This window comes from Erpetoichthys calabaricus (assembly GCF_900747795.2).
Source record: "Erpetoichthys calabaricus chromosome 1 unlocalized genomic scaffold, fErpCal1.3 SUPER_1_unloc_25, whole genome shotgun sequence".
Lineage (NCBI taxonomy): Eukaryota > Metazoa > Chordata > Cladistia > Polypteriformes > Polypteridae > Erpetoichthys > Erpetoichthys calabaricus.
Genome location: NW_026261591.1, coordinates 1,156,889 through 1,181,480, shown reverse-complemented (window position 1 = coordinate 1,181,480; position 24,592 = coordinate 1,156,889). Strand labels below are relative to the sequence as shown.

Genomic DNA, 24,592 nt, shown 5'->3' with positions numbered 1-24,592 from the left:
GTGAATATTTTGCTCTTTTGTTTTTAATTCTGATTATTGTCTTTGAACTTTTGGCTCTTGAGTTCTGATTCTCTCACAGATTGTGCTTTTTGAATGTTGTTAGCTTTGGATTGCCTTTGGCAGCCCCTTTGGCTCTTTTGTTAATAAACCTCCTCTTTTATAAAGACAACTTGTGGACTTGTCTCTGCTCCAGATGGAGTTTTCACAGTTCTCCCTCTGGTCAGACTCACTTCACGCCTCTGAGACTCTTTTTGATTTTATTTTGAATTTAAAAGCCTGAGCTCCATTCTGAGGCCTAGTTAGGCCTGAAGCCTCCTGTTTCCCTGGGGTGGGCCTTCCTGGGGGTGACATTTGTTTGGTGGGCTATTCTAGAGGCCTCACCCCTTTGTTATATTGTGCTGCTAGAGCAATCACAACAGAAGGTGGTCTGTCCAGGTGACGTTGTTTTGACCCCTCTGTGGTCCATCTTTTAATTTGTCTCATTTAAAACACACAAGGGTGCAGGTGTCTAATTCCACACCCCAGGACACTAATGAGGACACTGGCTGAACCACACATATCTGCAGGTGTAAAGTGCGCTCCGCCAATTCACCACCAACACTCCAGGGCTGCTCTGCTCCCCCACACGACCACATCCACCTACGCCCCTCTGAGTCCACCATTTTAATTTAAAAACCTGAACACAACCACTGACCCCTGACATGTGTCACCACACAGCTTTGTATTTAGTAGTAAAGAGAATCACACAGTGACCAGAGTGACCAGTGGAGCACAGGACTAGTGTGACAGCTGTCCTTAGTGACGTCAAATTATTCACATCTCCAGTCGGCCATTTGATTGTCTGCTGGCATTGAGGAAGACCCTGACTGACTGAAATGACAGAAGAAGGATTTGTGAGGCAAAGGGTTTGGACCTGTGATGACATCAGTGAAGACCAGGTGTGTATAAAAATATCAAAAAGGCGCTATATACTGGATTATTGAGAAAATCATGTGATAGCCTACACTGATCATGTGTGAGATTCTTGTTTAATTGTCCCACAAGAGACACAAGTGTGAGTTACAAACACAAGAGGGCGCCACTCCTCACACTGGAGTATCTCCCTGACACGCCCACTGAGGTCACCTTCCCAGAATCCTCTCAGTGTCTCTGGACGTCTACTGCACATGATGTGTGTGTCCACCTGTCGGTCACTAAGCCCACTTACAGATATATGTCGATGTCCTGTGTAGACCTGGGGGTCATGTCTTGTAGAATGATGTCGGCCTGTTCAGTCCACTTGGCTATAATGGTGGTCACTTCCTGTGTCTCCCACCTTACTGTCCACACTGCCTTCAGTCCTAATCCTCTCCTCCCTGTCACCTTCTCTTTCTGTGTATGGCTGGCTGGTCATTTCTACTGCTGCTGTCCACCTTTCCTTCTGTTCCTCTGTCTGTCCTCCTCTCTCTCCTCTTCTTATCCTCTGCCTTTTCCTCCTCTTTTATTTGTCCTTTTCTTCATTCTGTTCATCTCCATCTCTTGTCTCTCCTTATCTTTGCTATTCTATTCTCCTTGTCCTTATCTGTCACTCCAGTCCAGCTCTAGCTGTCCACTCCTCTTTGTCTTCTGTCACTTTAGTCGTCTCTTCTCCTCACACTGACTGCGTTTCTCCTCCTTATTCTATTTTAGTGATTTTAACAAACTTTAGTGAGGACATCAGAGGAGTAAAAAGGGGGAAAGTGACAATGGAGGACAGGAACAAGTACGAGATTAAAATAAAGAATGGACAGCATGGGCTTGTGGGACAAGAAATAAAACAACAGTCTGGACAGAGAGGATGAGGAGAGTGACCAGTGTGGTGGAGGGGCTCAGGGTCACAATGCTGTCTTTATGAATTGAATTATTAAAGGAAATCTGCAGTTGTGTCACCTCACGTCCATCTGTCTGTCCATAAGGGACACTGCAGTCTGTCCTGATTAAACACAGCGTTTGTGTTGTGGGAGTGGAAAAGTCAGAGCCATAATGTGATAAGAAATAAAATTCATGAGACACACACACACACACACACACACACACACACACACACTTGTTGTTCACTTACTTCAGTTTCTCTAATTTGCAGTTTTCACTCCTCAGCCCCTCACACAGCTGATCCACTCCTGAATCCTCCATGTTGTTGTCTCTCAGGTTCAGTTCAGTCAGTCGTGAGTGTGGAGCAGAAAGAGCTGAGGAGAGAGCTGAGAAACATCTGGAGGTGAGACAACAATAAGTCAGGCTGTGGAGAAGAAGAGAGAGAAGTGAGGACATGAGGAGAGGCAGACAGACAGAAGGACAAACAACACAAAGGTTCAATGGCCACTTGTATTCTGACTTTTCACTGAAGTGCAGTGTGAACACGAGACCACTGCCATTCTCATAAAGTAAGGCGCTATATACCTGAGAGGGTCTCCTGCCTTCACGCTGGACTGACTGGTGCCAAGTCATTCAGAATGACATGTGGACATCAGCACTGGATAAGAACATCACAGACATGAGACTGACGCCGTCCTGCACTCATGTGACCAGATGGACTTGTCACAGGTGACCACGGGGTGAGGATGACAAACTGGAATTCTGGTCTGTCATTTACCACTCAGGACTGGCAGCTCTGTTGGTGACCAGCAGCAGGTCTGTTTGTCTCTGTCTTTGTTGAAGTTTGTTTTAATTTTTCGATTAATTTTTATTAATGAGTTCATTATCTGAACAGGAATAAAGGAATATATGTGTCCCTGAAGTGTTATGGAGTCTCCGCTTTTATTTGTTAGTATTATTTTGGTGATACTTTTTCACTTCCCTTGCTGTCGTCCCGATGCATCTTCTATTCACCTGAGTGACTCAGTTCAGCCAAATATAAATACAAAATGGGAGACACTGAGCTACAGGAGGAGACCTCTGAAGAGCATTTAGGGGTTTATGTTGACACAACATTTTCTTTGAAAAAGTAATGTACAGAAGCAATTAAAAAGATAATTTAAATGTGAGGTTATATCATAAAAATTGTTGAATTTAAGTCAAGGGACATTTTTCATCCATCCATTATCCAACCTTCTATATCCTCACTACAGGGTCACGGAGGTCTGCTGGAGCCAATCCCAGCCAACACAGGGTGCAAGGCAGGAAACAAATTCTAGGCAGAGCGCCAGTCCACCGCTGGGCACACACATACACTCACACACGAATCACACACTAGGGACAATTTAGGATCACCAATGCACCTAACCTGCGTGTCTTTGGACTGTGGGAGGAAACCCACGTAGACACGGGGAGAACATGCAAACTCCACGCAGGGAGGACCCGGGAAGTGAACCAGTAAGCCCTATCTTTGAGGCAGCAGCGCTACCCACTGTGCCACCGTGCCGCCCTTGTATGAAAATATGCTACATACGTAAATATTGTTAGGCAGGTCAAGTCTTAAATTTCAAGTTCCAAAGAAGTCATAATGTGTTTAACACCAAATTTACATTTGCTGTATTTTAAATTTACAGGAATCGTTTATTACATTTATTGTTACATTTCCAAACTATCAACTCCATGTTAATACAAAGATGAACAAAAATGAAGTGCAAATAAACATGTAATGAGAATCAATTCTCAAAGTGCTGCTGAATACAACAATACAAGCAGTGCAAATAAATGAGCGGCCAGTTCTATGTATTGTCACACATGTGTGCCCACCTGGAGATGACCTTCCTGTCTCTGTGAGGTAAGTGATACCACTCTGAGACGAGAGGGGGCGCTCACACTGACTGTCTCTCCTTATCCACCTGCAGCTCTGAGAAGAAACCAAATGAGGGGAACTGACTCAGTCACAGTGCCCAGAGCTGCCCCTGTCCTTCTGGGTGGGACTCTTGAAAAGCTGCTGACCACCAGAGGATGGAGTCTGCTGTTTGACCCGTGAACTCAACATGAAGCAAGCGCCATCGTGTTCACAGAACTGCACAGTAAATTTGTCTATTGGGCTGAAAAGGTGTGTTTTGTTGGGCCATCACATCCACTTTTGTTTTGTTTCATTTGACTTCATTAAAGGGGGACACCCAGTTGGTGCCCCGACATTACAAAGCAACTTGTGCAGGTCTGTCCTCCAGTCACCATATCAGCAGACCAATATTGTCTGTTTGGATTATGTGTATTGTCCTTAATTATGTCCATTATATCTGTTCACTGTTGTAATTATCTATCACTTTATATAAAGTGAGCAAGTGGGGTAGCTTGAAGAAGAGAGATGGTGAGTGTATTGACAAGCTGATCAGGTGAGCAGGATCTGTGGCTGGCATGGAAATGGACTCTCTGGTGATGGTGGCAGAGAGAAGGACACGGTGCAAGCTGCTATCTGTTATGGACAATGAACATCAGCCACTATACACCACCATAATTAATCAGAGGAGTTTGTTTAGCGGTAGGCTGCTATCACAGAACTGCAATATGGACAGATACCAGAGATCTTTAGTCCTCAGAGCCATTAGACTCTTTAACTCTTCATAACAGGGGGTGGTGGTTGAGTTCTGGGCCTGACGCTCCTTCTCTCCTCCTAAGCTGTATTGACTGGATTAGCTGGGTACCATCCATCCATTGTCCAACCCGCTGAATCCGAACACAGGGTCACGGGGGTCTGCCGGAGCCAATCCCAGCCAACACAGGGCACAAGGCAGGAACCAATCCTGGGCAGGGTGCCAACCCACCGCAGGACACACACAAACACACCCACACACCAAGCACACACCAGGGCCAATTTAGAATTGCCAATCCACCTGCCCTGCATGTCTTTGGACTGTGGGAGGAAACCGGAGCGCCCGGAGGAAACCCACGCAGACACGGGGAGAACATGCAAACTCCACGCAGGGAGGACCCGGGAAGCGAACCCGGGTCCCCAGATCTCCCAACTGCGAGGCAACAGCGCTACCCACTGCGCCACCGTGCCGCCCTAGCTGGGTACCACATCTGATATCTCACTATTGGCTCACTGCTCTAGAAGTTTTATTTTGTTTTATTTTGTTATGAGTCACTTCAAACATGTTATCCTATCAGCATAAGTCATGTCACTTTATTTTATTTTACTTTAATGATATGTCACTTTAGTATTTGTCACATTAATATTATGTTTAATATCATGTGCCACCTGTCACTTTGATAGTAGTATTATTGGCACAATTCTCACTGCGCTGGCATTATTGTATGTAAAAACAACAAGAGTTTCTGTGCCACCTAAAACTGACATCTCCTCTGCTTACCATTTAAGTTCTCCTCAGCAAGCCAAGAGACCACCGGCAAGGGCAGTCATCCTTCACATCGGCTTCTGCCCCAGCCACCTTTACTGGTCACAGCTGAGGACCCCAAACTCAGTTTGTGTTCCCACCACAATCCCATGGCCTTCAGCAGGGTGCCTCATGAGACCTTCTCCTTTCTCCTGCTATCCCTCAGCCTTCAGCAGAAGCCCACTCGGTGCAGTTGGTCACTCTTGGTCCTTGGGCACAAAGTAGGTTTTGACCTTACCCCTTGAGTGCCATGTGCTCACTCCTCTCACAGCCACTTCTTGACCTCCACTCCACTGCCTGCATCAGATCAGCCACAATTCTTCATTTACTTTATTTCTCATTTAACCTCCATCTCCATCTTTTCATTTTTCTTTCCTGTTCAGTTTTGTTCTTCACTATCCTGCCCAGGCTCATTTTAAACTTCCTGGGGTGCAGGTGTCTAATTCCAAAGCCCAGAACACTAATGAAGACACTGGCTGAACCACACATGTCTGCAGGTGTAAAGTGCGCTCCGCCAATTCACCACCAACAAGTGTGAGTTACAAACACAAGAGGGCGCCACTCCTCACACTGGAGTTTCTCACTGACACGCCCACCGAGGTCACCTTCCCAAAATCCTCTCAGTGTCTCTGGACGTCTAATGTACATGATGTGTGTGTCCACCTGTCGGTCAATAAGCCCACTGACAGATATATGTCGATGTCCCGTGTAGACCTGGGGGTCATGTCTTGTAGAATGATGTCGGCCTGTTCAGTCCACTTTGCTATAATGGCGGTCACTTCCTGTGTCTCCCACCTTACTGTCCACACTGCCTTCAGTCCTAATCCTCTCCTCTCAGTCACCTTCTCTTTCTTTGTATGGCTGGCTGGTCATTTCTACTGCTGCTGCCCACCTTTCCTCCTGTTCCTCTGTCTGTTCTCCTCTCTCTCCTTCTCCTTATCCTCTGCCTTGTCCTCCTCTTTTATTCATCCCTTTCTTCATTCTGTTCATCTCCTCTTCTCTCTCCTTATCTTTGTTATTCTAGTCTCCTTGTCCTTATCTGTCACTCCATTCCAGCTCTAGCTGTCCACTCCTCTCTGTCTTCTGTCACTTTAGTCATCTCTTCTCCTCACACTGACTGTGTTTCTCCTCCTGATTCTATTTTAGTGATTTTTAACAAACTTTAGTGAGGACATCAGAGGAGTGTAAGGGGGAAAGTGACAATGGAGGACAGGAACAAGTACAAGATTAAAATAAAGAATGAACAGCATGGGCTTGTGGGACAAGAAATAAAACAACAGTCTGGACAGAGAGGATGAGGAGAGTGACCAGTGTGGTGGAGGGGCTCAGGGTCACATCTTTATGAATTGAATTATTAAAAGGAAATCTGCAGTTGTGTCACCTCACGTCCATCTGTCTGTCCATAAGGGACACTGCAGTCTGTCCTGATTAAACACAGCGTTTGTGTTGTGGGAGTGGAAAAGTCAGAGCCATAATGTGACAAGAAATAAAATTCATGAGACACACACACACACAAACACACACACAGACACACACACACACTCACACACACACACACCCACACACACACACACACACACTTGTTGTTCACTTACTTCAGTTTCTCTAATTTGCAGTTTTCACTCCTCAGCCCCTCACACAGCTGATCCACTCCTGAACCCTCCATGTTGTTGCCGCTCAGGTCCAGTTCAGTCATTCGTGAGTTTGGAGAAGAAAGAGCTGAGGAGAGAGCTGAGCAACATCTGGAGGTGAGATGACACCATGTCAGGCTGTGGAGAAGAAGAGAGAGAAGTGAGGACATGAGGACAGACAGACAGACAGACAGACAGACAGACAGACAGACAGACAGACAGACAGACAGACAGACAGACAGACAGAATGACAAACAACACAAAGGTTCAATGGCCACTTGTCTTTTCCCTGAAGTGCAGTGTGAACACGAGACCACTGCCATTCTTATAAAGTAAGGCACTATATACCTGACAGGGTCTCCTGCCTTCACACTGGACTGACTGGTGCCAAGTCATTCAGACTGACATGTGGACATCAGCACTGGATAAGAACATCACAGACATGAGACTGACGGCGTCCTGCACTCATATGACCAGATGGACTTGTCACAGGTGACCACGGGGTGAGGATGACATACTGGAATTCTTGTCTGTCATTTACCACTGAGGTCTGGCAGCTCTAGTGGTGACCAGCAGCAGGGACATTATACTCAAACTATATAATGCACTAGTGAGACTACATCTTGAGTATTGTGTGCAGTTCTGGTCACCATGATATAAGAAAGACACAGCAGCACTTGATGCTGTGCAGAGGATAGCAACCAAGTGCATCATGGGACTGAAGAACATGTCCTACTGTGACAGACTCAGGGAATTAAACCTGTTTATCTGAGCAGAGGAGACTGTGTGGGGATCTCATCCAGGTATTTAAAATCCCCAAAGGCATTGATAAAGGAGATCCTGCAGAATTCTTTCAGCTTAAGGGTGAATCTCATACTTGAGGACAGCAGTGGAAATTAAAAGAAAGTGCATTTAGGGCTGAAGCCAGGAAGAACTTCAGTATGCAAAGAGTTGCGTGACTCTGAAACAAACTACTAAGACATGGAGTTGAAGCAGAAACCTTGACAGCCTTTAAGAAGAATCTGGATGAGCTATTGGGACAGCTTAGCTATTAACTAAACAAATGGCCTTGATGGACTGAATGGTCTCCTCTCGTTTGTCAAATGTCTTAAGTTCTTATGTCACTTTACTTCTTCTCTTGTATGACCCCTTGTAGAGCACCAAGACTCATGTGAGGCTCCTGTTTGTAGACTTCTCTTCAGCGTTTAACACCATTCAGCCTCACCTTATTACACAGAATCTTATTAAAGAATTTAATTTCAACTTCAGTTTGGTAGGATGGCTGATTGACTTTTTAAGAGAGTGACTTGAAGAGTGAAAGTCAATGGCTGTCTGTCTGACATGTTGTCCTCATCCACAGGTCCCCTCATGTCTGTTCTTTCTCCTCTTTTGTACTCCTCTACACTATTGGTGGTCTCAGTAAATTTGAGGACAGGTTCATCTTAATATGTGCTGATGACTCAGTGACTGTTAGCCTACTGAGTGTGAATGAAACCAGTCCTGGTCCAGTGGGAGATGACTTTGTGAACTGGTGGGATGAGTCTTTTCTAAACCTCAATGTTACAGAAACTAATGAACTAAAACACTTAGAAGCAGCACCAGTCACCAACAAGAAACAATCACCAAAGAGCAGGCAGTGGAGATCATTGACAGTTTTAAATATCTGAGGACAATCAAAGACTCACAGCTGACTTTTAAAGGAAGCACAGAAGCCATCAGCACAAAGGGACAGCAGCAGCTGCACTGTTGTGGATCACAGGGGTGTGTGCAGCCGTCCTGACCACAACACTGACAAGCCGGGCACAAACTGCCACACAGCACACCTTTATTTATAGGTGGGGAAGCTTTGCTTCTTTGCTTCCTACGAAGAACACAATGTCCTCAAGACAAAGACACAGTTTCTTTCTTTCTTTCTTTCTTTCTTTCTTTCTTTCTTTCTTTCTTTCTTTCTTTCTTTCTTTCTTTCTTTCTTTCTTTCTTTCTTTCTTTCTTTCTTTCTTCAACTCCTGGGTGTGCTCCATGTGGATCATCAGTATTACCTGGACTCACTCCCAGGTGTGGTGGAAGTCCACTTTAGGGCTCTGCAGCTCCCACAAAACCCAACAGGGCTTCGCCAAACTCCAAGTCCCATCGTGCCCTGCGGGAATCCGTGATGTCACAGCCACCCAGAAGGGCTGCCCTCTAGTGTCCCAGAGGAGGTAGTGCCTCACAGTTGCTCTCTCCCCCTGTCCTTCCAGCCGAGTAATGGCCAACACCGCCTGTCACATTGTTTAAGGAAGCCGAGTCTTTGTAATGTGAGTCCTTCCATGACAACACTCTTTTATAAATCTTGTATTTAGTCTGTTTGTATTTATAAACTGCTAGCCTGGTTTGGAAATCTTAATGTTAAAAACAAAAAGAGAATAAACCAAACTGTAAAATGGAGCATTAAAATAACAAGGACTGGACAGTCCAATCTCACAGGACGTGTTTAACAAGCAAGTGTTACAGACAGAGGAGGGTCTTCTGTCAGACACGAGTCGTCCGCCACATTCGCAATCCCAGGTTTTTACCATCAGGTCACAGTTTGAAGGTTCACAGGATAAAAGGCAATCAGTTCAAATTCTGTTTCACTCCAACTGCTATTAATCTTTAAAATAAATTCAGTTTTAATAAACACCCACATCCTTGAATCATGGGATGATGAAGAGCAGCATTTGTATCAATCATCAGTTAAAAGTAAATGTCGGTTTAATTCTGATGTCTAATATGTTCTGCCAGAAGTATTACACTCACTACTATATATTATTTATTTCTGATAAGTTTATGTTTGATGGCTGTGTACTTTGTGACGTGTCTTTAACATTATGTTGTGGTCTCCTCTGTAATACCTGATGAATAACTAAATTTACCTCTTAGGACAAAAACCAAACAAAATGACCCCTTTTATTGGCTAACTAAAAAGATTACAATATGCAAGCTTTCGAGGCAACTCAGGCCCCTTCTTCAGGCGAGATGTAATACAGAAACTGGAGTTCCCCGTGTTTATATACACACTCTAGGACAAGAAACAACATTGGTAAATCTTTAAATGAGAAATTTTAAATTTAAAAAATTTATAGATTCATTCAGACTAGGGTTAATTTAACAAGAGAGAGAAGAACAATGTATGGTCAAGATCTTTGGATAAGATAACTGTCCAACAAAGTCTTTTGAAGTTTGTAATGAGTTTTTTGAAAACAATGTGGGTCTGTAGTCCGGTTGTCTGTCATTCTGAGAGATGTAAACAATCCTCATATCTGGCCATAAAACTCTTGTCTTTATTCAATCCATGTTGTAAAGTATTAAGTTTTAGCATGAGTTTAACTTCCCATTCTTTTCTCTCTTGCTGTGTTCTGAAGTTGCCCATAAGCACTGTGACTTTAAAGTCCTTCTCACAGTGTCCATGGCTGTTGAAGTGGGCCGCTACAGGAACATCTGTGTTGCCATGTTTAATGTGGAACCTGTGGAAATTCATTCTCTGGCGGAGTGTTTGTCCAGTTTCTCCCACATAGAGTGCAGTGTCAGGACATTTCTTGCAGAGAATTAGGTAGACTACATTAGATGATCTGCAAGAAAATGATCCCTTTATGTGATGTTCAAGTTGGCAGTGTGGTATAACTATACGGTCTGTATCATAGATGTGGGCACATGTTTTGCATCTTTTCTGTAGGCATGGAGATGTGCCATTTTCTGTAGGTTCACTTAGGGAGCTTCGGAAATTTAGTTGCTGAAGGTTAGGTGGTTGTCTGCATGCCAGGAGGGGAGGTTCAGGAAATACATTTTTCAGTGTTTGGTCATTGTTTAGTATTGGCTGAAGTTCTTTTATAATTTTTCGAAGTGTTTCAAGATGAGGGTTGTAGGTGACAACAAGGGGGATGCGGTTCTTGTTGTCTTTGTTTTTATATTCCAGAAGGTTGTCTCTGGGTATGGCAGTAGCTCTTCTTATTTGAGTGTCTGTTGTTTTGGGGGTGTAACTTTGTCTGATGAAATCTTGTCTGAGCTCCTGCAGTTGTTTATCCCGGTCTGTCGGGTCTGAGCAAATACGATTGTACAGTATTGCTTGGCTGAAAATAATGAAGCGCCTTATATGCTTGGGGTGGAAGCTATCACTTTTCAGGTAGGTCCGTCTGTCTGTCTGTTTGTGAAAAATAGAAGTTACAAGGGTGTTGTCTTTCAGTTGAACGGTGGTGTCAAGGAAGCTGACTTCTGTTTTTGAGTAGTTCAGCTTCAGCTTTATGTTGGGGTGAAAACAATTATATTCATTATGAAAATGGAGGAGGTCCTTCTCACTGGCAGTCCAGATTATGAAGGTGTCATCTATGTAACGGAGATACAACATTGATTTTATGATGCACATTAACATGAAATCTTCCTCCAATTTTGCCATAAATAGGTTTGCATAGTGGGGTGCAAACCGACAGCCCATTGCAATCCCCATTTGTTGCAAGTAGCAATCTTGACCAAAAGAGAATAGATTATGTGTCACAGTGAATTTTATCATTTCTATTACTGACTTTGTGGGTAAATCATGTTGTTTGAGGTACATTTCACATGCCAATATGCCATCATCATGGGGGATGTTAGTGTAAAGTGCCTCAACATCCATAGTGGCCAGTAAGGTTCCCTCAGGTAAGGGGCCTAAAGCAGAAGTCAGTGGTGTCCTGGATGTAGCTGGTTGTATTGCGGGCGAGAGGTTTATGATGTGCTCCACCCAATCTGAAACATTTTCTGTAAGGGAGCCAATTCCTGAGATTATAGGCCTTCCTGGGTTCCCTTCTTTGTGGATTTTAGGAAGCATGTAGAAGTAACCCATTTTGGGGTTCTCAGGAATTAAACTGTTTACATGATCCCTGATGTCAAGAGGAAAGCTACTTACTAATTTTTTTAGTTCCTTTTTGTAGAGATCTGTTGGGTCTTCTTGCAGTTTGTAATAATGCATAGTATTGGACAATTGTCTTTGTGCCTCCTGTATGTAATCTGATGTGTTCATGATGACTAAAGCACCCTCTTTGTCTGCTGGTTTGATAATGATTTCTCTATTTTCCCTTAGTGAATGTATGGCTCTCTGCTCATCCCCAGTAATGTTTTCTATCCGATTTTGTTGCCTGTTTAAGATTCCTGTTTTCACTCTCTGTCGGAAGCAGTCTATATAATTATCCAGGGTAGAGTTTCTGCCAGCTTCTGGTGTCCATGTGGATTTATTGGTGGGGTTGTTGTAACTGCTTGTTGTTGGTTCCTGTGTGTTACTGTTTTCTTTCTTGTGGAAAAATTCTTTTAGTCTGAGTTTTCTGAAGAATTCTTCCATATCACTGCAGAGTCTGATGTTGTCAATGGGCTTTGCAGGACAATATGAGAGTCCCTTTGTAAGTACCGACATCTCTGCTTCATTTGGTGTGTATGAGGAGAGATTAACAATGCAGGTCTGTTGCTCTTTGTTTTTTGCTATTAAGTGTCCAGCTTTCTCTCGTGGTCTATGCAGCTTTTTCTTTTTGTTGACAATAAGGAGTTTCTGGAGTCTTTTGTAATAGCGATGGAGCTCCTTTACCATCTGCTGCCTGTCATTTCCAAGCAGCAGGATTAGGTCTTGGATCTCTCTTTGTGTGTTCTTCTTGATGTTGTAGAAAATTTGGATTAAGCGGTTTCTTATCCTTGCAGATGTCCTAAAACAAAGTTGCTCTGCAAACCGAGTATTATAAGTGTGAATGGTTGGATTCCTTATCATGATGCCTTTTGGGACAATAAAACACCTAACTCTTAACCTAACTTAATAAAACACCTAACTTTAACCTAACTCAGGACACCTAACTCTTAAGACAATAAAACTGAATTGAATTGAAGACCCTTTGTTTGATTTGTAGGATGCCATGCAGAATGAGGGTCACTACTGGACACTGGAGAGCTTGATACTCGACTGTTTATCCTGATGGACTCTCCTGATGTCACACTAACCAGACGATGAGGACACTCTGTGTGTTTATTTTGACACCATTAAGGACACAGACTGGACTGGACTTTAGGATCAATGACATGATGGACAGTGAGGACAACACTGACATGTGACACTTCTGTCCTTGGCCATTCAGACCTGACATGCTGACCAGTGTCATTGACCAGCTGACCTCCATCACTAAAGATCTCAGTGGTGTTGAGCTCAGCTATTTTAGTCCTTCTACTAATTTGTCATAAAGCAAGAAAACAAATTTCAACATAAAACATCAGATAGAGTTAAAGTTCACCCTTCAATCTAATCTTAGTAACAATCCCAGTAAATAACACTTAGCATGACGTCACATACACAAGAACCTCAGATGTTGTGCCACTTCATTCACTCCTTTCATTACAGACATACGACAGTTGATCAGCCTTATTACTGAGGTGTAGAAACTGCTCTTAAATCTCACAGTTCAGGTGTTCATAGTTCAGTAGCACCTGTCTGATAGATGGAGGGAGACAAATGTCCATGATCTGCGATTGGGGTCCTTTATCATTTGTTTTGCCTTTCCTAAAGAAGTCTTGGCATCATAGATGAAGTTAATTCCAAGATGACAGATCAAACACATCAAACTTCAAACTCTGAGGTTGTGGGTTTAAAAATTCTACCCCTGACACTGTGTGACCACAAGAGAGTCACTTCACCTGCCTGTACAACAAGAAAGAAATGGAGCCAATTGAACATCAAACGTTGTGTGTCACCTCTGATAAAGGCATCAGTCAAACAGGAAGTGATAATAAAAATAACAATCAGTCTGATCTGCAGGTCTTCAAGTACCCCGCTCATGTCTGCCTTCTGGTGGTGAAGCCCTGTCATTGCCCTCCTTGTATTTATTTCCAGCTCCCAGTTCTTTTCCATTGTCCTACTCCTCTTTTCCCAGTTCCTCAGTTCCCATCTCCTTTTCATTCTCCCACTCCTTCTGTTTCCCATAATGCCTTGTGTCTCTGCTGACCAGTCAGTTGTTTGTTCATTCATTTGAATGAAATTTGTGGTGTTTGGTATACTCAGATCATTGACTGTGGACTCAGTTTCAACATCAGTCACCATTAGTCCATCCAAGTTACTAATCTGCTTATCCTGAGCAGGGCCAAGGAACAGCTGGAGTCTATCCCAGCATGCATCAGGCACAAGGCTGGAACAACACCTGGACAGGAGGCCAGTCCATCATAGGGTGAAAACACACACACACACACACACACACACACACACACTCACACACACACACGCACACACACAGATCAGTTAATTATCACCAATCCACCTAACATGAAGACCTTTGGACTGTTAAAGGAGACCAGAGTTGCTGGAGGAAACCCATACAGACTCTAGGAGGACATGCAGACTCCATGCTGTGGTTGGCTGGTAACTCCTACTGCTGCTGTCAGCCTTTCTTCCTGTTCTTTTGTATGTTCAGCTCTCACTGCTTCTCCTAATCTTCTTGTTTTATTCCTCTTTTGACTTTTCTCTCATTCTCTCCTTTTCTTGTCTCTCCTTATCTCTGATGTCCTGCACTCATTATTCCTGTCTGTCACCTCAGTCCTGCTCCAGTTTGTCCACAGCTACTCTGGTCAGCTCTTCTGTCCCCACTCACAGTGTTTCTCCTTCTTATTCTGTTTTAGTGACTAACAAACTTTAGTGAGGACATCAGAGGAGTGTGAGGGAGGAAAGTGACAAAGGAGGATGGGGGACAAGATTAAGTGTGGCTTTGTAGGACAAGAAAGAAATTTAAAGACTGGATGGAGAGAACGGTGACAGTGGCCACTGTGGGGGAGGGTCTCAGGGTCACAATGCTGCCTTAATTTATTTACTGTGAGTCCACCTCACGTCCATCTGTCTGTCTGTCCAAATCTGACACTGCAGTCTGTCCTGATTAAACACAGCGTTTGTACTGTGGGGGTAAAACAGTCAGAGCTATAAAGTCAGCAGAAATACAATTCAACAAAACACACACACACACACACACACACACACACAGACACAGACACACACACTCACAAAGACACACACACACACTCTTGTTGTTCACTTACTTCAGTTTCTCTAATTTGCAGTTTTCAATCCTCAGCCCCTCATACAGCTGATCCACTCCTGAGTTCTCCATGTTCTTGTTGTTGCTCAGGTTCAGTTCAGTCAGTCGTGAGTGTGGAGAAGAAAGAGCTGAGGAGAGAGCTGAGCAACATGTGGAGGTGAGACGACAACGAAACAGGCTGTGGAGAAGAAGATAGAGAAGTGAGGACATGTGGACAGACAGACAGACAGATTCTTATCATTTTTATACTGATAAGACTTCAGGGGTGTTGGTGGCTTCACATTTATGAGTCAAGTACTCAAGGATGTGGTGACAATAAACCTCTAAAGTAAAATGTGTACAAATGAGAGTGACATACAAGTGACAAGGGCCACAAATCAAATGTCATTGGACAAACTCTGAATTGTCACAGATCTACAAACACTGAGCTCAGTTTCTGTGCTCAACTCACAACTGAAATCTTCTTAATGGCCGACGAGAAGATGAGCCAAAGACGAAGTCAGCTGAGAAGTCAGCGCCGCATTTCAGGCCTTCGTCAGGCTGTGGACTGCAGGACTTGGGGAGCATCGGACTTTTCACTCCTTCAAAAGCTCCAAGGCTGAGGTGAGCTGCTCAGTGTTCTTGTACTCCATGTTTGTCTTATTGTGTTATTGTGAAGATTTCCATTTTTTTTTTTTTAACTATGTGAATATTGCAAAGTTATTCTTGTTCTTGTAATTCTTGAGTGTCATTTGTGTTATTTCTGTTTTGACTTCTTCTGAATTCTTTACACTTTGAGGTAGTTGATGATATTTTATGTTTTCCTGTGATGCCATCTTCAGTTCTTGTGTGTCACTATTCTGTGTGTCTGTTGTAAAGGAGTTCCTACAAAGTGACAATCAGGGTAACACTAAGTGTTTTGTCAAAGATCAAGGAGTATAAAGTTCAGTCCATTAGACTTCTGCGTTATCTGAGTTTGTGGATGTGACATAAAGAATAAACACACGTGTGTGTAAAAGTCAGACGTCACAACTGGTGCTTTGTGTTTCCACTGTGAGTTTGGATTTCACTTTCAGTTTTGACACTCGGCTTTTTGATCTTTCAGTTCTGATCTCCTCTTCTGGCTCTCAATTCCCATCTTTCTCTCAGTTCCTTTTCTTTCTGCCATTTGACTGTAGTCCTGATTTAAACTCAGATCATTCAAAAAGACTGAATCAGTGAGAGAAGACGGGATTACAAAGATATGAAGCCCCTCCAGGGAGAGGTTAAAGATTTAAAGACCCCGATGATGCAAATCACAACTACTTTGTGACAAACTCTAACTGATCTTTCTACTTCAAGTGCTCACATAAATCAAGGTGCTGGTGGTCTGCCAGTAGATGGTGGGAGTCACGTAAAGGACCAGCCAGTCTTCATGTGATTTGTTTTACCGGAGACCCTAAAAATGGAGGAGATGTTTGAATTAACAAAGGACGTGTTTGATTGTCAGCCAAATCCTGATTCTAAAAGTCAGCTCATGTTGGTCATTTGATGTCACTGCTTGATGAGAAGCCACCTGAATGGACATTCACAATGACAAGACAAGTCACAGTGCTGTCCATCTATTGAGGATTTGGTTTGTGAATTTAGAAACATTTTAAATATGGCTGTCAGATTAGAGATGGCAGTCAGTCGATTACTAGAATTCAGACAAGACATTCAGTCAGTTAGTAAATATAAAGTGACATGTGACATGTGAGCCCATGAAGTGGTCAGACTGATGACCGTCTCATGTTACTGCTGACCACACAAAGCTGGCACACCACATGGTGTCATGGCTGCCAGTCCTGATGGTGTCGACTCTCAGGTGTGACTCCATCACAAATCTGCTGCTAATGTCCTGCTGTCGTATGGACAGGCCAGTCAGCGACGTGACGATCATCGGGGGGTTTACTTCTGAACTGCTTTACACCCTAAAGACCTTAAGTAGTCAGTGAAGAGGGTGGGATTTGACCCTGCAACCTGGAGATGTGGGGTAGCAGTGCTCACCTCTGTGCTGCCCCCCGTGAAGGGATCACTTTGACTAAAACGAGTTCCAGAGGTGAACTCCATATTTCTACAGTAGGAGTGCGGACAGCCGGAGTTCAGAGGTTAGGATTGTTAATGAAAACTGCAACTGAAGTGGCAAAAAAGTGTTATGTTAAACAAAATAAAGTGAAAGGAAAAGAGTGAAAAATAAAAACTAAACTGAAATTAAAATTGCATAAAGAAAACAAACTGAAATGAAATACAAATCTGTTTATTCTGATTTTTTGAATAACCAGACCAGAGTTCAACAATCAATTAGTTGACAGATTTTGTTGTTTCCATTCCTGTAGCTCACTCTCTCCGTTGTTTTCTGTGTGTTTTACAAATCTGTTTCTTTACTTGTGCTAATTGTATATTTATGATCATCAATACTCACCTGAGAGTCTGTCCCTGCGCTATACACACACACACTGTATGCTATTGGATTGTACTCCGCTCAGCTCTGGGCGACACTCCAAGGCTGGACCTTCACCTCCACTCACCGGCGGGCGGCCGAGCACTTGGACTGACGGACTTTAGCAGCACAGGAGGGTCTCTGAAGTGTTTGAGGGTCAGTGCTGTCTCTTCATGGCGCCTCTTCATGGTCAGTGCGGACTCCTTCATCACCGACTGCTCACCACAAAGACTCTGCTACAGGCTGTTTATTCTCCGCCAACTCTACGCTCTTTATAATCAGCATTTTAATTTATAAAGATATCACTTTACACTTTCATGACATACTGGGCACAGGATATAAATTACTTTAATAAAAGTATTAATATGACCGCAGCACACGTATAATAACTGAGCACTCACATATGATTACTTTACATTCTACAGCACACGTGATGTCAGCGACAGACGACGACTCTTCTGTGGAGGGCACTGGCACAATGGCAGCCCCCTCAGACTGGCACTTCTATTATTAGATGAGCGAGGACACATTTTATGTCAAGTTTTATTTTCAGAAAAATTGTTAACAAAGTACAGTAATTATAGAACTTGTATTTTCATTAAAAATATCACATTTTGAATCTTTTTTCTACACAAAGTTGTTTCAGTGTTTAGGTGTGAGAGGCTGCAGCCCCACTTGTACTTAAAATGTTTTATCAACCATAAATAATGAGACCACCTTGAGTTAGTAGCGAGTTCTTTCTTTTACTTATTTTTGAAAGTATTTATTTTGTTGTCCTAATTAGTCAGAATGATGTAAGTGGGGTGTCACTGTGATTTGATTTGACTTTACTTTTGGGGGGCTCCACATTCCTGACTACACCCGCGGTGCACGTGAAGGATGCAGCTGCTGCCGTTGGACGCCAATATGAGGCTGCTGGTGATTTGTGATTGACGAGTGATGAGGGGAAATAAAACAAACTCAGCACTCGGGGAGAGACGACCAGCCGGAAGAAGTTGGTTTGTTGCCCCTTTAGTTCTTAGAGGAGTTCATTAGTGCTAACCATGTTATTCTTATTAAAGGGGGACTCCCACAATGCTTAACAAGATGGCCGCATGTTAATTTAGTGTAGCAGACAGCTGGTTCATTTACAAACCTGTGAAAGCAGACTCAGGGGGGATTTTCAGTTCAGGAGAGGAACTGATTTGGGAGAAGCGGCTCAGGATTAGTGGACGGAGCGCTCAGGTTAGACGGCTGTGGTTTGTCTCGCCATTGGGAGCCACTTTAGTAAGCTGATGGCTGCTGGGCTGTTAGAGAATTATTTATTTATTTTATGTTTATTGATTGATCTGAATGAGTGCAACAGGTGAATTCTTTCCTTTGAGTTTTCCTATTGGTTATTTTTTTTTTTTTTTTTCCTGTGATGAACATTTTCTTTATTTTTGAATGTAATGCATCTGTTTCTACATTTGTCCTAATTCACAATTGTGCCATCTCTGACCAGTGTCTGACCCCATCACCTGCCTGATGACGTCTACTGGGGGGCTAAGGAGTGTTTTGCTCGCTTATCTCGTATCACGGCACACACCGGTTTATTTATCGATGAAGACCCCACACAGGTTGTGGCCCCGTCACTTGTCACGGTTCTGTGGACACTGAGGTGTGTTTGGTCATTGACATTCTCTATGATGAAGGAGAGTCTCATTATTACCTGTAAGCTCCTTTAGACAAACTGAACATTCTACATATTTGTAACTGACTTATTGTGATTAAAGTTATTAATTCCTGCAGCTATTAATAAAAATTGTTTTAAAAATAACACAATACAAAAATTACAAAACAGGCTTTCAATGCACAGACATATTTAACAATAACATAAAAATGTCTTTTCTAGAACTTTCTAATCAGTTGTACTTTTCTCATTTCTCAACAAAGAGGGTCTAAGAGTGAATTTCTATATAAATTATAATTTGACTTCTGTTGTTATTTAGCTGCTGTTGTGGCTTTCAGGTGGCACTGTGCCACACAGCAGTGTATGTTCTGACATGGACCCTCGTCTGTTTGTAGGCCTGACACCCCCTGATGGACACACTAATGTCACCCTCTGTGTCCACAGACAGTCAAACTAAACTCATAAATGTTTTATTACTCACTTGACACATCTGCAGCAGATGAGCCCCGGCGCCAGTCTCCTGATGCACTCTAAGGTCAGTGGTGTCTCTGACAGGTCGAGCTCCTCAAGTTCTCCACAGCAGCTGATGACAGAGCCCAGCACAGCACAGTCCAGTGGAGATAAAGTCATCCTAATAAAGTCCATCTTTAAATCCTTCCCAATGGCATCTCTAATTAATTTCTTATTCTGAGTCTCATAGAGCCACTGACACACTCGCAGAGCTTCACGTTTATCTCGTCCCTCTAGCACCTCTTCAGCTTTCTGCTTCACCCACTCCAGTATTCGCTTTGCTGTCTTCCTCTCAAAGTCCCCCATGACTCCCCCCAGTGTTTTAAATACAGAATATCTGGCCAGTCCTGCCAGGAATCGAGTGAGAATCTCAAACCGGCCATCTTCACACGACTCCAACTTCTCAAGCAGCTCCTCGATGCCCCCTGATGGATCGAGGTAGAAGGAGCAGGCGGCCATGAACTCCTGCAGGGTGAGGTGGTAGAATGTGTACGTCGTGTGCTCCAGAGTGCTTTCTCTCTGAAGGATTTCTTTGAGGAAACCTGAGAGGAATGGAGAGGACAGGACTGGCTGGAGACCAAAGGTGGACATCTCAAACTTATCGTAAAACACAAGAGTTCTGTTAGCCACCCCATAATAAGCAATCTTACCCAGGTTGACCAGAATCCCCCGCTGGTCCTTGTCTTCTCGCTTGTGATTGGTGAGAATGTTGTGAAGGAACATCACAAACAGCTCAGTGACAGTTCTGGGGGCAGCTCCTCGCTCTTCTTCAGGTGTCATGAAGTGGCTCTTCAGCACAGAGCAAATAATCCAGCAGTATGATGGGTTGAAGCACATGGTGTACAGGATGGCGTTCTCCTCTACATACTGAAAAGCCCCAGAGCCCTGATCAGCATCACCAAAGAACTTCTTAAAGTACATCAGCCTTTGTTCAGAGAAGAACCCCAGGATCTCTGCAAATTGATCAACTCTCTCCATGTTCAGGGACTCCAGGGCTGTTGGTCTGGTTGTTATCAGGACTGTACAGCCCTTCAGTAATGTCCCTCTGATTAGATTGGAGACCAAGATGTGGACAGGGAAGCTCTCAACTGGGTCTGATGGGATGTTTCTTGGTTTGAAGTCCAGTTTGTGTTTGTACTCATCCAGTCCATCAAATATAAAGAGCAGAGATTCGGGTTTCTGAAGGATTTCCCTCAGTCTCGCATCATTGAGATATTTATAGTGTCTTTCAATCAGCCTGGTCAGAGGCATCTGTGGTTCTGTCTCCATGTCTAGTAGGTTGAGCTCCCTGAATTTAAACAGAAACACAAAAGCAAACCTCTGGTACTGAGTGCCTCTGGCCCAGTCAAACATGATCTTCTGGACCATGGTGGTCTTCCCAATTCCAGCCACTCCACTGACCACTACAATGTGAGGGTCTGTCTCACTTCCTGGACTCCTCCTAAAAAGCTGCTCAGTCCAGATTCGCTCACATTTCTCTTTTGTCCGCTCCTCTATCAGCTCTGCATGAGTTCTCCCCATCTTCTCAAGTTCATGGTGCCTCTCACTGTAGGTTCTTTTGAACTGTTTGATGACCATCAGCTCTGTGTATCGTGTCTCAAAGCTCACAGCTCTGGTGTGTGGATCTCCAGGAGAAGCCTGATCCTCTAGAGTTTTTGTGGATTCAGACACACCACCTCTGTGTGTCTCATGGAGACCTGAAAATGATAAAGAGAACTTGTGAAAAAAAAAAAAAAAAAAAATGGACTTTTGGAGGCTGACTTTGATGTTTGGGAGATGCCAGCTGTTCCTGCACCTTGTAGTCAGGGTCACTGAACTTGAGGATGTGGTTAACCTGTGGTGCAGTAGGAGATTACAGATCTTACCCAGGTGTCTTTCAGGGGGATAGCGTAAACCCGGGAGGAGACTTCAAGCAGACAGGTAGAAACAGGTGTGTCATTGTTGGACATGCAGTACACACAAGGCTACAGGTTCACACAGGACAAGGGATCCAACCCAGAGTTGGAGGTTACCAACCATTTTCAGGTCTTTGTGGAGCTTAACGGTGACTCTGATAAGTCTGTGGTGGAGGAGCCCCAGCGAGTCACTTGAAAACCAGTCACCCCAGAAATACAAAAGCAGTGAGAGTACAGGACTCAGTCGTCAGAGGGATTGAGATTTAGGTTTGTGTTCTTGTGTGGTCAGACTCTTGTAGGATGTGCTGTCTACCTGATGGACAGTTGGGATACCTCCTTGGAAGGATGAACAGTCTGCTGGCAAGGGTTGGGGTGGATTTATTTCTCATTGGCCATACTGGAACAGAAGACAAATGTGTGGGCAGAATGACACTTTCACAATCAAGGAGTTAAGTGCCAAACTGAGGAGTGGAACTGACATGGTGGTCTACTCTGAAGTTCTGACCTTTCAGTCCATATAAGACTGAGGGGATTAGAAAGTTTAAACACATGGATCATCTTGAGGTAGGATAGAAGGGCAAATGTTTATGGGGCATTGGGATAACTTGATAAGATGCATTTGATCAGGAGGGACACAAATGTGGGGGGTGTGGGGGTGTTAGGTGGGACATATAAGTAGATAACTCAAAGATGAGCGTGGGGGCAGATTGTAGCAGGGAGGTTAGGTCAGGCCTGGTTTCACTTAAATGGATACCCACAACAGTGTAGAAACAAATACGGAAACAATTCAGAAGATTCTAGGTAATTGAGTAAAACATTTAAATCACTGGCCTTAAATGCAATGAAAAAATAATAAACTGTATGAGTAGTTCTGTGTAACTGAACAAACAGTGGACTGAGAAAGAATTCTGACTCCATCCCTTTCTGCAAATTTTACTTTGTTACAGAATTAATTTTAAATAGATACATTTGACATTTCTGCCTATCCATCAACACTGAATAACCCATAATGACAAAGTGAAAACATGTTTTCAGAAAAGTGTAATTTCTCATTAATACAAATGTTTAGCCATTTAACTAAATACTTTGAAGAAGCCCCTTTGGCAGCATTTCCAACTTCAAATCTTCTTGCTTTAAAGTCTTTATAAGCTTTGCACACCTGGATTTGTTGAGTTTATCCCATTATTCCTGGTTGATCCTCTCAAACTCCATTAGATTAGATGGTAACTGTCTGTAAACTGCCATATTCAGGTCTCTCCACATATGTTCTATGGGGTGTAAGACTGAGGTTTGGTTGGCCCATCAAGGGCACTCAGAAACTTGTCCAGAAACCACTCTAGTGTTGCGGACTTTATGCACTGAAATGTCACCCCAGTCTCAGGTGGAGTGATCTCTACAGCAGGTTTTCTTCATTGGCCTCTCTGGATTTGTCTGCATTCCTTATCCTCTCAATTCTGGCCAGTCTCCCTGTCCCTGTACCCCCATAGCAAGATGCTGTCACCACCAACCTTCACCGTAGGTTTGTTAAGACAGCTAATGAGCAGTGCCTGGTCTTTACCAGACAAAGTGCTTGGAGTTCTGCTCAAAGAGTTCAGTTTTTGTTTCTCCAGACCAGAGATTATTTTTCCTCATGCTCTCAGAGTTCTTTATATGCCTTTTGCTTAACAGGAGCTTCCATGTAGCAAATATCCAAAATAATCCTGATTGATGGAGTGCTGCTGAGATGGATATCCTTCTGGCAGGTTCTCCCATCTCAACAGAAGACTTCTGAAGTTCTAAGAGTGATTGTTGGATTGTTGGTCACCTCCTTGACCAAGGCCCTTCCAGCCCAGTTACTCATTGTGGATGGATAGAAAAGTTTCCATGAAGAGTCCTGGGGCCTCATGTATAAATGGTGCGTACGCAACAAAAATGTTGCGTACTCCCATTTCCATGCTCAAATCGTGAAGTGTATAAAACCTAAACTTGGTGAAAAGCCACAAACATTTTCACGCCAGCTAAATGCTTGGCGTACGCAAGTTATCTGCTCGGTTTTGCAAACTGGCAGCACCCATCGTCAAAGTAGTGCTTTTGTTCCAGTGTGGTTTTCCTTTCATTTTTAGATCCACATCCCTGACGCGGCTTTATCAAACACACTGAAATTAACCAAATATTGTATAATAATAATAATAATAATAATAGCGGAAGAACGTGCAAGTTGGCATTCGCACAGATTTAAGCATCTGAATTTTTTTGTTCATACGCACATTTCCACTTTTGTCCGTTCGCCATATTTTAGTACGAATTCTACGCACGGCGTTATGCATGAGGCCCCAGGTGTTTTTAGACTTCTTCCATTACACAGTAAGTGTGGCTACTGAGCTCCTCTGAACACTCATAGCTTTACAAATGGTTTTATCCCTTTGCTTCATTCCATGTTTCACCACAACTTGATTGTACAGAGAGTTCCTTGTACTTTATTGCTTGGTTTTTGTCCTGATAAGCAGTGTGAATTGTTGAATCTTCTATACACAGAGACACGTGTGCCTTTCTGAAGACCGTTCAATCAATTCAGGGGGCCACAGGTGGACTCTAATCAAGTTCTTGAAACATCTCAAGAAGAATGAAAGCAAATAAGAGACACCTGAGCACAATTTTGTGTGTCACAGCAAAGGGTCTAAAGACTTTCAGGAATGAAAGGTTTAAGTTTTTGATTTTGAATAATTTTTTTGCAAACCTTTAAAAAATCATTAAAAGTCACTTTCTCGTTAAGGGTTGTTGAATGTACAATGAAGGGCAGAAATGGCCAATTTATCCATTTCAAATTAAATCTACAAGAAAATAAAATTAGCAGAAAGTGAAGGGGTCTGAATATGCCTGGAATCCACTGCATTTATAATATTACCAGCAACGTGCAGTGAATACACTTGACTTGAGCATTCCTAGTTTTCATCCTCTTTCTCTGTACGTTTGCCATTCGTTTGCTCAGAGGTTGATGCGCTTGTTAATTCCTGAGCAGCTCGTCTTTTCTCCACCCTAGCGGCCCGCTTCTTCACTTCTTTTGCTGGCATCTTTTCACATTAAAACTGATTAAGTCAGTGTTTGTGTTGCAATTACTTAGTACATTGTCCTTAATTTTTCACTTAAGCTGGCACTTCAGTCTGCCTCAAGAAT

General features: G+C 43.3%; 2 protein-coding genes across 16 annotated transcripts in view; one reads left to right on the top strand and one right to left on the bottom strand.

Moving 5' to 3' along the window:
- Positions 1 to 21,275, bottom strand: part of LOC127526399 (NACHT, LRR and PYD domains-containing protein 3-like) — a 169,843-nt gene extending 148,568 nt beyond the window's left edge. For both annotated transcript variants that reach the window (XM_051921819.1, XM_051921818.1), the window contains exons 1-4: positions 19,516 to 21,275; positions 14,945 to 15,121; positions 6,866 to 7,039; positions 2,081 to 2,254 (exon numbers count right to left, since the gene is read on the bottom strand). In XM_051921819.1, the coding sequence (XP_051777779.1) occupies positions 2,081 to 2,254; positions 6,866 to 7,039; positions 14,945 to 15,121; positions 19,516 to 21,122 (2,132 nt within the window). In that variant the 5' untranslated portion in view covers positions 21,123 to 21,275. The remainder of the gene's footprint in view (positions 1 to 2,080; positions 2,255 to 6,865; positions 7,040 to 14,944; positions 15,122 to 19,515) is intronic.
- LOC114642585 (NACHT, LRR and PYD domains-containing protein 3-like) overlaps positions 1 to 24,592 on the top strand; it is a 1,142,003-nt gene that overhangs the window by 952,764 nt on the left and 164,647 nt on the right. The window lies entirely within an intron of this gene.